Source organism: Sminthopsis crassicaudata, chromosome 2, assembly GCF_048593235.1.
Source record: "Sminthopsis crassicaudata isolate SCR6 chromosome 2, ASM4859323v1, whole genome shotgun sequence".
Classification (NCBI taxonomy): domain Eukaryota; kingdom Metazoa; phylum Chordata; class Mammalia; order Dasyuromorphia; family Dasyuridae; genus Sminthopsis; species Sminthopsis crassicaudata.
In genome coordinates, this window is record NC_133618.1 from 604,385,428 (window position 1) to 604,400,861 (window position 15,434).

Sequence of the window (15,434 nt, forward strand, 5' to 3'; positions counted from 1 at the left end):
AATATTTATAAATTCTGGATTAGAAGGCACGGGACCTAGGAAGAGGGCCTAGATATGTAATTTCAGAGTAGCTACTCTGCTTAAATACTTCCTGGATCTTGGAGTGCCTGAGTAACAGCTTGGAAATAAGTTCTGGAAAAAGACAACTGCAATAGTTCTTAGTAGGATGAACAGACCTCTTTCACCTACCTCCAGAACACATTTTTATGAACCAAAATTAAGTATGTAGAGAACAGCTTTTCCTCCCTGATTTATTATCAGAAATATGACTGCTATGAAACCTTGGACATTTGTTGGAATAGAAAAGATGCCCCATATAAACACAGGAAGTATTCAGAGCTCTCTGTGCCCAAGATGATGCCCTGCTAAGCTTCTTTAAAATAGAAGAGCTCCATTATTCTTATTCATTCAAATCCACTATGGGAGCCAAAAGTTGTGCGAGTTGATTTTTTTCCTCAGATTTGTTCCTTCTTTGTTTTCATTCTCACTTCCCTCAATATAAATTTCATCTTGCATAACCTCAAAATTCACAAGCTCACAGACACATTTACAACCTCAGAAACACAAGTTTTCAAGATGTTAGGAAACTGAGAAATCACAAAGTACATTTTATTGACAAGGAAATTGAGACCCAAAGGGGCAAAGTAATTTACTCATGATGATGCATGTAGCAAAACCATATATTTATTTGAATGCAGTTCCTCTGATTCCAAATATAGTGAATACTCTATCCTCTCTCTATATCATGATGTGAACTTGGGTCTAGATAATTATGATCACCTAAGTACTAGCTATCTCTCCTCCTTCCAAAAGGTCTTGTATACAACAACCAGATTAATCTTCCTAAAATACTCCTTATTATATTACTCCTCTGTTCATAATTCTCCAATAATTTCCTACTGCCTACAGAAAAAAGTCCAAACTCCTTACCTTGATACTCAAGAATTTTCATCATCTTTGTTCCAAACAATGTTTATATTCACACTGATCACTGTTGTCCACTCTCCATTCTTCCATTCAGGCTATTCTCACAAATTAAGCCTTGGCCATTTCCATCCCTTTACATGAAAAAGCCATGCTCTCCTTCTAGATAGAGTGTCTTCCCCTTTCCTATCTATCCAAATGCCATACATTTCTCAAAGCCCAGCTCAAGCCATACCTCCTTTTAGCCTTTTCTCTTCTGAATTCTTATTGCATTCATTATCTATTCATCATTTAGCATTTTTTTGCCTTTTACTTTGATTTTAAGTGTGATTTAAGTGTTTTTCTAGTGCCTCATAGAGACAGTTTGATATAAAAAGTCATTTCTAGGGTGATTCTCTATATAGAGATATCTATCCTAGTCATACCAACCCATGAATCACTTAGGAGTCTTTCTTCCTGAAATCATAAATAACTGAAGTCAAACCACGTTTGAAGTACTTACTAGATGGGTTAACTCTGGGCAAGTCACTTAATTCCTATTACCTCAGTTTCCTTATCTGCAAAATGGGGATTTATAATAGCACCTATCTTGCAGCATTGCTATAAGGATCAAACAAAATGATTTTTGCAAAGTACAGTGCCTGGCAGATAGTAAGTGCTACATAAATGCATTTTCCCTTTTCTCCTTTGCCCTCCAGAATAATGTCAGGGTCCAGAGTCAGTCCCTGAGTTTGTGACAGATATAACAACCCCAATCCTAATTAATCCTTCTTTTATTTGAATTCGCATATAGCACTTTGGACCTCTATTTTAGAGAGATAATGTAATTTGCAATATAGTTGTTTGTATATGACTTGTCTTCCCTGCTAGATTATCAAGAACTACATCTGGAGCTCTCCAAGGTCCCTCCACAAACATTGTGCTTGTACACAGCAGGAGCTCAACATAAGTTTGTAGTACTGAATTTGTTGAACAAGCATTGGAAAGAAATAAGTCCTGCTTTATGGAGATTGGCTCCCTCAATCCCAAAAAGATTCTAGATAAGGGAAACATAAAGCCATTTCACTGAGTTCAAGCCAGACCAATTAGAAGTGTGAATATATAGCAAAATGATACAATATTGGTATTAACCTAGATTCCCTTTGTCATGTCAGTATCCACATGCTGAAAATGCTCTTTAAATGAGTGCCTAGATCCTTGGTATGGGTTCCTTGATCCCATAACCACCACCAATTGCTAACTTCATTAGCACTTAAGCCAAAGTAAGAGATATGAATTGAATATGTATTCCTTCCTACAATGAGAAGAATATACTATTATTAGAACTTGAGGACAGAGTCTAAAATATGAATTGATAAATTAGTAATTCCAAATATTAACTCATAAATAGAATTACATAGTATTCCTAACTATTAATACAAAATATTTATGAACATAAACATTTATATATATATTATCCATTTACATCTCATAGCCTCCTATTCAGTGCAAGAATCTCAACTACTACATTCCTGACAGGTATTACCTGATAAGACATTTACATCTTACAGCTCCTACCTAGCAAATCAAACTATTCCTCTTTTTTTAGCAGTTATAATAGTTATAAAATCTTTCTTTACATATGGAATTGAAAATAATATTACATTTATAGTTTCATTGCCATCTTTCTTTTTTTTATTTTTAAATTTGATTTTTCAATTTTAAATAGCACTGTTATTTCCCAATTACTCACCAACTCCCCTCCATCTCCATTGAATCTGCCTTGTAATCAATTAGTAAAGTCAAACAGGACAAATCAGTCCATTGGTCATGTTTGAAAGTGGATGCCTTATTCCATACCTCTAGTTCCCTAGTCTCAAACTTTCTGCCATTTTTTTCTTGAATAAGAAAGTGAGGTGATGGGAAGAGGAAGAGAAAAAATAGGCCAAAAACTTACTTTCCCATCTTACCCAAGCTAAACCCTGTCTACCATTTCTCACTGGGAGGGATAATACTAGAGCATTGTCCACTTCCCTTTTCAACTCTGCAGTTAATTATGGCAATAAAGGTCAGAGAAGCCTCTTGTTCTGCTGCTCCAAAGCCATAGCACCCTAAGCCCTAGGCAATCAAGGCAGGGGTCCTAAGATATAGCTTTTCCCCTCCCTCCCTTCCCCCTCCACAGGCTCAGAAACTTCTTAGGCTCCTTCAGGTACATCTATTGGACTGCTACTGGGGCAAGTAAGGAGTAAAGGAAGAGGCAATAACAAAAAACTGAGGCAGTGAGTTCTAGATTTATGCTCCAAGACTGCTTATTTTTACCCTTGGAAAATTGTTCCTGTCTCTTTTGAAGCTGATAGAAAGAGGGCAAGGGATAATCCTGAAATACTCCTTAGTAGAAAAGGGGCAGGAAAAAAGGTGAGCAGAAGAGAACTAAGGAAGAAAAGGAAGGATGTCAGCTGCAAGGACTTGCCTGTTTAACCTGATAATTTTCAGAAGCAGAGATGGAAGTTCCCATAATGCATTCTGCCCTGAATGTCTGATTCTGGGCAGGTTCTCTGACCAGTTTGAGAAAATCTCATTAAATTGCTTTCCACTAATTGGGAATTAGTAGTGCTCCAGATGTAGGGCTAGGCTGAAGATTACTTTTGTGCTGTGAAAGATTTACTAAACAGAATAATCATGTAAGCAAAATTGCAAGGGAAATGCTAACCTTCTTAAGGAAATTCTTTTGGGGATGTTTTAAGCACAGATCTACATATATTTACTTCATCTCAATTTTGCTTTTCCTCTCAGCTACTCATTACTTGTGATATCACTAAAAGACCTCTGGACTTGAAGACCTGGATTTGAATCCCAAATCTGACACTGGTAATAGGACCCTAGACAGGTCAATTCACTTCTTTGAGATTCAATTTTCCTATCTGTAAATTGGGGAAAATAAGATTACCACAACTAACTTCTCAAGGATGTGAATTTATAAGAAAGCCCACTGTAAATCTTAGAGCATTCTGTCACTGTGAGTTACTGCCTACTCTGTTTCCCACCAGTTATTCCAACCCTCTTCACTGTATTCAAACTCTAATCCTGCCCTCCCCTCCTCACAAGGCTCAGTGGGTGGCCTTATCTGTTCCTGTCATGCACAAAGCAGTAACATTGAATATCTCATCCATACCTCTAGTGATTTTCTCCTATTTCTATTAATATATGGAGAAAACAGAATGATGTCATGAAAACAATCAAGGCACTAGACTTAAATATTCCAGTAACTAACTGTATAAAGTTTACCTCTCTTGATATCAGGACTGGATAATTTCTAAGATCTTTCCCAGTTCTAATAGCTTGTAATTATTTATCCTCTTCCTTCTTGCCACTGTCATAGGAAGAAGTCACCCTCACAATTAAAGGTATTTTTTCTATCTGTCCTCTTGGCCCAAGTCCTTATGACATTATGTCAGACATTCAGTCTTTCTGACATCAGTGACCTCTACTTCTTCCTTTAAACATACTCAGGCCTTTCCAATCTTGGGGGAAAGAGTAAATGACCCTCAGCAAGTCATGTCACCCCATTTTGCCTCAGTTCCTTATCTGAAAAAACAGCGACCTGCTGGAGAAGGAAATGACAAATCATTTCAGTATCTTTGTCAAAAAATATCAGCTGGGGTCACAAAGAGTAAGACATGATTGAATAGCATTTCTAAATGTCTAATGGACATTTGCACACAGATGACTTCATTATCAATATGTCTAAAAGTGAAGTCATTACCTTCTTCCTTAAACCAGCTTTCCTTTCCATTTTCTTCACACCAATTGGTGGTATTGCCATTCTAGAGTTAAAGTCTGGGAGTTACCTTTTGTTCCTCTTTTTCTCTATTTTTCCCCATCACCAACTTCTCTTTCACAGTCTCTCTTATTCATCATTTCCCAATTCATTTCTCAAGTTACCACCCTAGTCTAGGTCTCTCCTTCACATCTAAGATTATGACAGGTTTCCCTGTCTTCAGACTTTCCCCTTTTCAAATAATCTTCTACTTCTAGGTTAATCATCAGGGGAAAAAATGTTCATTGTAATCTCTGATTAGAATCCTATAATGGCCAAATCCTTAAATCTACTCTTTAAAAGTCCATAATCTAGCTTTATCCAAATAAGCCAATTTAATATTTTGCTTTCCCTCAGGGCAAACCTTTGTGGTACACCCTGGTTACTTAATACTTTATTATTATACTACTTAATAGTTACCACCAATCCAAATGCCCTATTGAATCACTATTTTCATGCTTTTGCTAATGCTGTTCATGGCTCCTAAAATACTGTTTTAGCAAACTTCTACTTGTCCTTTCAGATCCAACAAAAGTACCATTTCTTCCATGAAGCCTTCTAGTCTTCTCCAACTATGAACTGTACCTCTAAACCCCAAACCATTTCATCTCTAGCACACAACTAAATTTATTATATGCTGTCTCCTTCCCTAATTGTCTATCTGATGTTCTCCCAACTAGAGAATAAGTTCCTTGTCACCAGGGATTATTTTACTTTTGGTATATCTTTACATAGTATATATATTCCATACTTGCTGACTGATCACAAGAGTTAATAAACATTTACAAATTATTTTCATCTATTTTTAAATTCTGGTGTTAAAAAATGTCTGCTCTTCTTGTCAGTTTGGTTAGAATTATTAAATATCATTGAAAGAGTAAAAATTGTATTTCTTTTAAAATATTTCATGAGTCATACTTTTCACTGCCTCACTTCACCTGAATTAGTAGAGCTTTATTCTCAATAGTTAGCCTCTTTCTTCATTTTTGATATAGCATTCTAAGTATACATTAACCTACATTTCTATACATAGTCAATGAAGCAATTTGTTTTTGCTTGACCATACATATAAGTTATATGCATTTGTTTTTCTTTTTTAAATAAGAATAGAGGGAAAATAAATTTTTGCTAAATGAAAAATTATATATTAAATATTAATCAATCTAAATATATAACTTTGAAGGCAATTGGGGTTAAATGACTTGACCATGGTCACATAGGCAGTAAATACCTAAGGCCAGATTTGAATTTAGATCTTCCTGATTTGAGGAGTAAAGCTCTATCCACTGGGCTACTTACCTGCACTCTTTCCTCTGCTTCATAAATTTATCTAATCTCCTTAAAATAATTTGGTCTTTGAAGATGCATTGAACAAAATGGGAAGGGAAGGGATGGATGAGATCTGAAGCACTTAGAAGATAATAAGCATGTGGCTTTGGAAACATAAAAGGACAAAAACAATGTAAAAAATGATAAATGACCTTACAGCACAAATTCAGGTCTCTCAGCCAGCTTCAGAGCTTCATGCATTCCCGCAGCTGAAAGTTTCCGGTTGATATTCCTGTATCGACACTGGAGCAGGTTGCGATAGGTGGTCCTCAGGTCTCGATTGAAGAAGGCATATATAAAAGGGTTAATGAGGGAGTTTGCATAGCCTAGCCACAGGAATGTTCTCTCCATCCACAATGGGATACAGCTGCAGGAAGTCCCACAGATAAACGGCCTTGCTGTCGAGAGGATGAAGAATGGGAGCCAACATACAGTAAAGGCCCCGACAATAATCCCAAGAGTGGTGGCTGCTTTCTGCTCCCTCTTAAAGATGGAGATATTTTTCCTCTCCTGTTTAAGGAGTCTGGAAAAATTGGCACATTCTTCAGGATCTTTGTGGAGCTTCACCATGCCATTGACTGAAATGACACCTTCATTATTTTCTTCAACCCGAGGGAAGCCAGTAAATTTATGTTTAGCAGCACTTCTCTTAGCAGCCTTGTAAATCTGGTAATACATGAAAAGCATCACAGACATGGGGATGTAAAACGCAACTGCAGTGGAGTAAATTGTGTAGCCGAAATCCTGGCTGATTAAGCAAACTTTATCATCATTGACATTCTGGGCCCAGCCAAAGAGAGGAGGTAAAGTGATTGAAGCAGAGAGGAGCCACACGGAAAGGATCATTTTGGCCATGCATTTGCCATTTTGTCTCACGGGGTACGTCAGAGGTCTTGTTATCCCAAGGTACCTGAAAAAAATGCAAAGTTACTATGTAAATGAATACAAAATAGAGGAATAAGCATTTCCCATTTCACATCATCTATAGGATTCATAATTAATCTAATCAAATCAGCTGGAATCAAGAGTTTTCCCTTCATAAGTCAGTTTCTCTCTATAGTATTTTTGTCATTCAGTTGTTTTCTGTTTGTACAATTTTGCATGACCCCATTTGGAGTTTCTTGGCAATGATACCGATATGGTTTGCCATTTCTTTCTCCAGCTCATTTTACAGATGAGGAAATTGGATTAGGTGACATGCCCAGGATCATATAGCTATTAGTTGTCTAAGGTCAGAATTGAACTTAAGTCTTTCTGATGCTAGGTCCAGTATTCTATGCACTATGGTGCCACCTAGCCATCCTTGTCTAGTGCAGAAGAGTCCAATAATGATTCCCTTTAAAACATTGGTTCATATTGAATATAGTTGCTCTATGGTTCACAGAAAGATGTCTATAAAGTTGATCTATGTACACCAAGGTTTTCAAAATGATCGTATTAAACTTTCACTTATTTCTTCAGTAGCTATTTTTTCAACTGCAAGTGAATTCATTTTAATGTCTTCATCTTGGGGGTGAAATGAAAGCAATTTCTATATTGAATCACATCAAACTTTCAAAACAGAAGGAAATCATTTGGAACTTCAGAAGATTCAGATCACAATGTTTAAATCACACATGACAGATTATGACAAATGGAACCTCGGGTTGTCCTAAATTCTGAGGCTATCAATACAAAGAACACAGCTCCAAAATGTCATTTTTAAAAAAATCATCAACTCTGATGAATACTATGTAAAAGTTTTAAAAACCACCTCTATCCCTAGAAGCTTTACAGATAGCAAAAATAAAATACATAAATCCTTAGAAAATAAAAAAGAATAAATATATACAATAAAATGTCTTTGACCAATTCAGTTCTTTTGTGTATGTCTTCATGTTTTTTTTTTTATTTTCCCCTGGATTTATTAGCATTAGATGTGGTCATTTCTAGTAAGGCCGTAACTGCTTGGAGAGTGGGTTTATTATTAAGCACAGATCACCTTTTAAAAACAGTTTAAATTCCCTAAAAGTTCACTTGTAAGACTTTTCTTTGGAATTTGGAACATAACATACTATAGAAACTATAGTATAAAAAGTATTTAGATTCCCAAGCTAATAGGGTTCTTAACTTATTTTTGTGTCATGGACTCCTTCCTTTCTCAGAATGTTTATCAATATATAAAACAAAATACCAAAGGAAACCAATTCTATTGGAAGTTAGTTATAATAATTTTTAAAAATTAACCTTGATCCCAGGTTAAGAAACCCTAATATAACTGAAATAACCAACATTTCACATACCCACATGCATACACACACACACACACACACACACACACACACACACACAGAAAATACTGTTGCAATACTAGTAAACAAGATAGAAAACCAATAAAACTGAATAAATGTTTTCCTTTATCTTGAAATCTATTACTCCAGGAAAATAAGATTTAATTAAATTTAATTAGAGAAGGATGAGGAGATAGATAGAAGCTTACTTAAGTGGCAATTCTATAAGAAGTCTTCCAGAAACTTTCAAGGTTGATAGCCCTGGCTCTCTTATATTTAATTTCAATTGAAACCTTAAAACTTTCCTTTTCTTTGATAGAGATGCATTACCAGATCTCTTTTCATACTAGTCAGCTATACTTTGTGTCATTCTTAGCTTCTGAATGGAACAAGGGAAAGAAATGAAAAGAAAGAAAGATTTTCCTGAGGTAATAATGATGACCAAGAAATAGAGGGGAAAGTAGAAGTTGGTTCCAGAGGATGGGTATGTATGTGTGAAAAGAGATTTTTGAAGGAGGAATTAACTTGAGTTATGAGAGTTAAAAAATAGGGGAAAAAGAGAGTGTGGCTAATGTAAAAATGTTCTGAGGGAAGTAAAAATGGTACTGGAAATATGGCACAATAATCACTTTGTTCCACCAATGTAATCAACTCACATCACTGATCAGTGGAACAAGAAAGTTCAACAAATCCAGGGACAAGAACTATTTGAGGAGAGTGGGGAGAGTCAATATAATGGATCACAACTTGATTGGTAGAAATTAAATTTAGATCAACATCTCACACTGATACCATAATAAATTCCAGATGGGATGTGCAGCTTAAATATAAAATGTCATATCAATAAAGAAAATAAAGAGAAATATTCTTCATTACATTTCTGTATCAAATAATGATGGTAATAAAGGATAATCTTTCTTTATTCCTGCTCTTACTAGAAAGGTCTCTAGTATAGTAATAGTGTTATAATTATAATGTAAGGTAGCTAACCATACTTATTCACAAAACAGATTTAGATCCCACTTTAAGAAACAATATTGGGGAAAGTATGATACTAGAATAAAATTTCTTGTATTCTCTTGATGGAATTTGTTAAGGTATAATAAATAAAACTTTAAAAATTTGAGAACAAAAAAATTAAGATGTTTTATATCTTGATTTTTGATAGATATTTTTACCATGCATAAAATAGGATTCGAGATTTCTATTTTAAAATACATAAATACATTATTTTGTCGAGTTTTTTCACCTACATCTATATAATTTTTGTGATTTAAAAATTTTACTAACAATTTATTTATCATTTTTAATAATTGGACCAAACCTATGTTCCTAGTATAAAATCAGTCTAATAAACATTGTATGGTATACAATCCAATATAGCTGATTTAAATATGTAGTTGTTACATCTTTGCTAATTTTTAATTCAATTGTTGCATAAATATTGAGTAAAAATATTGGTCAATAGTTTCTATTTTTTCTTTATCTTTCCCTGGTTTAAATATCAAGACCATATTTTTGTTATGCCAATTTAGTATGGGGCCTTCTTCCTCTATTTTTATAAGCAATGATGCAATTTTAGAGAATAGTTTTTCAGATTTTGGCAAATTTCACTTGTAAACACATCTGGTCCTTTTCTTATTGAGTTTACTTGAGTTCAATTTATTTTTTCCAAGACTGTTATTTAAATTAACCATTTTTGTCTTACATTTTTAGTGTTTAATATTTTTGTGAATTATCATTCATAACATGTTATCAATTTGTTGACAAGTTTGACATTATTTCTTCTTCACATGTCATAAATTTTCATTTGTCATTATTTTGTATGGTATTTTGATTTTTTCTTTTTTTTAGATTATCTAGTGGTCTGTCTATTTTATTAATTTTTAAGTTCTTGATTTATGCATAAATTCAATTTTTGTTTCATTTTTGTTTCCCTCTAATTTAATTTTCAGAATTTCTATTTTTGTGTGTATTTAAGAAATGTTTTACTTATTGGGTTTTTTATTCTTTTCTGACCATTTCAATGTTCTGTTTTTTATCTCTAGAAAACATTTAGAAACAGACATTTTTCCCCCTCTAATAACTACTTTGACTATATATCAAAAGTTTTAGTGTGTTGTTTCTTCATTATTATTTTCTTTGATAAAATCATATGTTATTTTTATAATTTGTCCTTTGATGTACAGTATCTTTTAAGGTTATACTACTTAGCCTCCCATTAAATTTAAGTCCTTTGTTTAAATTACCTTTATTGATTAAAATTCCAATTTCATTGCACTTTAATCAATAAAGAATATTTAACAATTCTAGTCTACTACATTTGGATGAGGCCTTCATGCCCTAACACATATTCAGTTTTTAACAGTAATGTGTACACATAAGAAATATGAATGATTCTTTGATTCTAATTCAGTATTCACTAGAGATCTTGCACACCTAGCTTTTCTAAAGTTCTGTTCAATTTCTTAACTTCTCTCTTAATTTATCTTTTTAGTTAAATTTATATAGGTCTGAAAGGTGCAAAAAGCAGTTTCCAACTATTTGAGTTTTCCTGTCAATTTCTCACTATAATTTAATTCGTTTTTCCTTTCAGGACTTAGAAGCTAACTATGCCATTTTGTGCTATACATTAAGGATAATTTTATTTTATTATTGACGGTGCCTTTAAACATAATCTACTGCCTGCTCTTTCTTTTAACCATGTATTTTTTTAAATTACAGTTTTATCTGAGGTTATAATTATCATTCCTGATTTTTTTTTAAATTCTCCTGAGACATGATAAATTCTGCTCCAACCTCTCATTTCAACTCTGTGTCAATCATTATTTTTCAAGTTCATTTTTTCAGTAATACAGTTATCCCTTCCACATCACAGAAATTAAGGATATGGCAATCTGGAAAATCATTTGGCCTGTCTTTTTATTTTTTATTTTATTCCATAAAATAGTTACTATGTTAGCAAAAGAAAACATGTTGATATTATACAATACTATGCATGTATTTTAGGTATTTCTAAGTTTCTAAATTTTTTCTGTGTTATCTGCAGACCTTTTCATGTTGTCTAAGACTTCTTCAAAACTCCCCTAAAATTCCCCATTTTATTTTCTTATGCTGACTCATGAAATATCAAAATTGTGATGTGGAAGACATAATTGTATATTGCTAGATTCTGCTTTCAAATCCAATCAGCTCCTTTCCACCATTTTATAAGTAAATTCATTCCATTCACTTTTGGTTGATTTTGTTTTCTCCTCCATCATATGCTTTTATAATTTTTGCTCTTTTTACCTCCCATATTTCCCAGATGGAAAGAAAAAGAATGTTAACAGGGTTAATTATCTGTAGATGAAATGATCTGCTCATATTTCTTTGCCTGACCCCCTTCTTCCTTCTCAGAAATAATCACCAATTTTTACTTTTTTTCTTTTTTTCCTTATAAATCTCCCTTTGTGATCTACCATTTAAAATTAAAGTTTGCTTTTTTATGATTATTTCTGTTCATTTCTACTTTTCTTCTTAAACCCAACTTTCTCCTCTTCCTATCTTGATTTTTCTTTCTTAGATATTTCTGCATCAAACTATGTTCAACTCTCATTTACCTGTTTTAGATAATATGAGATTTATGAGATATTCATCCCTTCATCCATTTTTATTTTTTATATATTCTTCTGTTACACCCCAATAAAGAGAAGTAATAAGTCCTTTCCTCTTTTTTTCTCATTTCTTACCTAATATATTTTCCTCTCCCTTATATTTTGTCTCTTGCAAACAACAAAACAGTATAAACTCTTCTCCACTCCCAGGACTGGTGTCTGTCTTCATTCTTTCTACAACCTTTGAAGATGGCAGAATTCTGATGGACACTTATTTTATCTCTTCCTATTAGAATATAAACATTCTATCATCATTTAATTGTAGACATCTAAAATGTATTTACCTTTCTAGGTTCCTCTGTCTCCTGAACTTATGTTTCAAAGAAATTACTCATTTCTTATTATTTTATCAGAAATGCTTGAAGGCCCTCTATTATAATAAAGATCTGTTTTTCCAATGTATGATTATATTAAATTTTGCAGGGAATTTATTCTTGGATATAACCTTTTTCTTTTGCATTGTAGAATATCATATTGTGGAAGAGTAATGACACCCACTCCATTAGAATAGATTTTACAAAAATAATATTAGGACAGTACTTTGTCTGAAGTCCTTGGTTCCACTTAAATAGAAAAACTTGTCAATTTTCAATCAACACCCTATCCTGAAATACTTTTTGCATTCTTTTCAAAGCCTAGTCCATTCTAATAATAAATCAGAGTTCAAGGGAAAAAATATTTTCTCATTCAAAATAGAAATAGGTCAGTGACTAGACAAAGACAAAGGGGTCTTGATTTATGTCCTTGAAAGCAGTCCATTCCTTCACTGGATTAAATTGATGATCAGATTAAGAGAAGGAAGAAATCTTTCCTTAATTTGAATTAATGAATATACATCTCTTAAATTCACTTTTGACTAGGTCCCACTCCCAATAAAAGGAGAATCCTTAGCAAGAGAGGATTTAAGGGTTTTAGGAAAACATCCTCCAAGGCTTTATCTCAAAGTTAATTAACTATTGTTCTAATGAATCAGATTATTTTATTGTGGAATTTTTTCCTTTTGTTTGTAAGTCTATAAATTGTGAATAAAAGTGGCATATGTCAGAAACAGATTTTTAAAGGTTTGGAAAATTTCTGTCCTTTTTGAATTTTTTTTCTCTTAACAAAGATGCTTGGGATTTGAATAATTTTATTAATAAAACTATCACTGCCAACTTTCTCCCCTCCCACATGCCTGGATGGGGTAAGCAGGCTCATTGTGGTCCTTTCCCCTCCATAGTTTGGGTGTCACTGCTTCTGCACTTAGATAAGTTTAGATAAGTGTACTTGTGCTCCTGCACAATCCCACTGTTGCTTTGACAATCCAAGTTTGAGATACTGTTAACTTTAGGACCTGTCTATCAGAATTCCTGTTGACTTCTGCTTCCCCTGATGGCTCCTGTCTCTACAATTTTCTGCCCATTTTCTTCCAGTCATTTAGTTCTAGTCTAATTAAAAGAACTTACTATTATTTCTCTTTAGTTTTATTGATCATTATTTCATCTAGTCCCCATTTAAGTGTTTGCTGGGGCATGTGTCTGGAGAGCTAAAAACACCTTTAGGATTTTTTATATTTCTACCTTAAGGCATTGATTCTTATGATTAAGGATAATTGATACAGCAAATGGAAGCTTACATTTGACTATTTAGAGATGCCATCAGTTCCTCATTTGTAATTTGAGCTGGAGAAGCAAATGGAAAAACACTCCAGTCTCTTTACCCCAAAAAAACCCAAATAGGGTTATGAAAAGTTGGACATGACTGAAATGACTGAACAACAAAAGACCATGATGGTAACATTTGAGATCAGATCCAGTCTAGCTATGTCTTATGATCTATATTATCAAACTTGCTTCTTATTTATCTTCTAAGAAAATGTTTGGGAGAATTTAATAACCTGAACACAAATTTTTTTTCAATTTTTGTTTTCATTCCTTGATATTTTGCTTTACCCTGTCCTAAAATAATCAGAAAATATTCCAAGCTTCCCCCTTCTACCACTCTTCACAATCCCAGGCAGCCAAAATCACATATCAACAGAGAATGTATTTCTCCTTCTTATAAACCCTTCTTCATTTACTTTGATAAATTGTGCAATCTTTAAATAATGATTTCACAAGCACAGTTATTTAACCACTTTAAATATATGTACTTGGTCTAATTCTGAATTCAGGTAAAGTATTTTTATTCATGAGATTCTGTGCTCCCAAGTTGCTTATTATAGCACTGGGAAGCAAAAGATAGGGAGAGGGAGGTATCATTTAGTTAGATCAGAATGGGTTAATGTATTTCCTCAAACACAGGATAATCTGACCCTTAAAGCCTTCTAAAGAAGTGTTTATCATTAAATATCATATAGGAATCAAATGAGGGAGAAAAGCATGTTTAATCTGGAGAAACCTATAATACCCATCTCTAAACATTGGACATGCTGTCAGGTAGAGGAAGAATTATGTTTATTTTTGCAGTTACAGAGAAGAAAAAACTAGAACCTGTGGATCATAAACATAACAAATGACTTGATAAGCTCAGCAGAAGAAATTTTATAATAATTAGTTGTTGAACATTGGAATATAGCTGTATTAACTCTCATTCCCAGGAGTATTCAAACATAGGCTGTATTTGATAAAGATATATAAGAAAGATTCCTGCATTAGGTAAGGGTTTGGGCTAGGATAATGGCTGATGTCCTTTCACATCTGAGATTCTGGGATTCTAAAGCTAAAATTGTTTTATTTGCTGAACTTCAGATATTTTCTTTATAATATTCAGAAATCCATATAAATAAAGCTTGATGACATTTAAGACTACAGCTTGTATTTAAAGTAACATAGGGTCTTTAATGAAAGCCTATTGTCCCTCAATAATGTAGATTTCTTTTTTTCTACTCTGCATGGCATAATTCTTAATATTATAATTCAAAGAAAAATCTACAATGATTCTTTAGGTTTTATAATTCTAGCATTTAATGCTTATCATATAAATACTTCCTATTAATTAGATATGGTAGATATTTTTGGCAGCTTTCTGAAGTACTTTGTTAGTATTTTTCTCTAAAAATAAAAATATAAACTTTTAAATACAGTGTCTGGGCAACATGAGAGCCCAAATGCTATATGCTAAAGAACTGTATGCTTCTAGCACTTAGGGGTGCCATTAAACCAAGGGAGTGAGAGCAAAATAGGATTAGGAAGTTATAATCTGTGCCTACATAGAAAATTAGACCTGCTGCCAATGCTCCCAGTCTCATTTGATATAAATTGTTGGGAATGGTTCTTTAGATAAATGAATTTGACTGGGCTTTTATTAGTTTGGATTAATAATTCAGGAAAAAGTAAAGAGGATCTTGTCAGAAGTTGAGGATATAAGAAGGCTGAAAGGAAAAGGGAGATACAAGATCCACTTGAATGAAATGAGCAGGTTACCTCCCCCATCTCCTGCCATTTGGACAGGGGATATAAAGGAGGACAAAATTATAGA

At 33.4% G+C, this 15,434-nt stretch overlaps 1 protein-coding gene across 2 annotated transcripts in view; it reads right to left on the reverse strand.

The window, feature by feature from the left end:
* HTR7 (5-hydroxytryptamine receptor 7) overlaps positions 1 to 15,434 on the reverse strand; it is a 75,907-nt gene that overhangs the window by 3,035 nt on the left and 57,438 nt on the right. The window contains exon 2 of one of the 2 annotated variants that reach the window (XM_074295825.1): positions 6,207 to 6,959. In XM_074295825.1, coding sequence (XP_074151926.1) covers positions 6,207 to 6,959 — 753 coding nt within the window. Of the gene's footprint in view, positions 1 to 6,201; positions 6,960 to 15,434 lie in introns of both variants that reach the window. The other variant, XM_074295826.1, reaches the window with a different exon arrangement.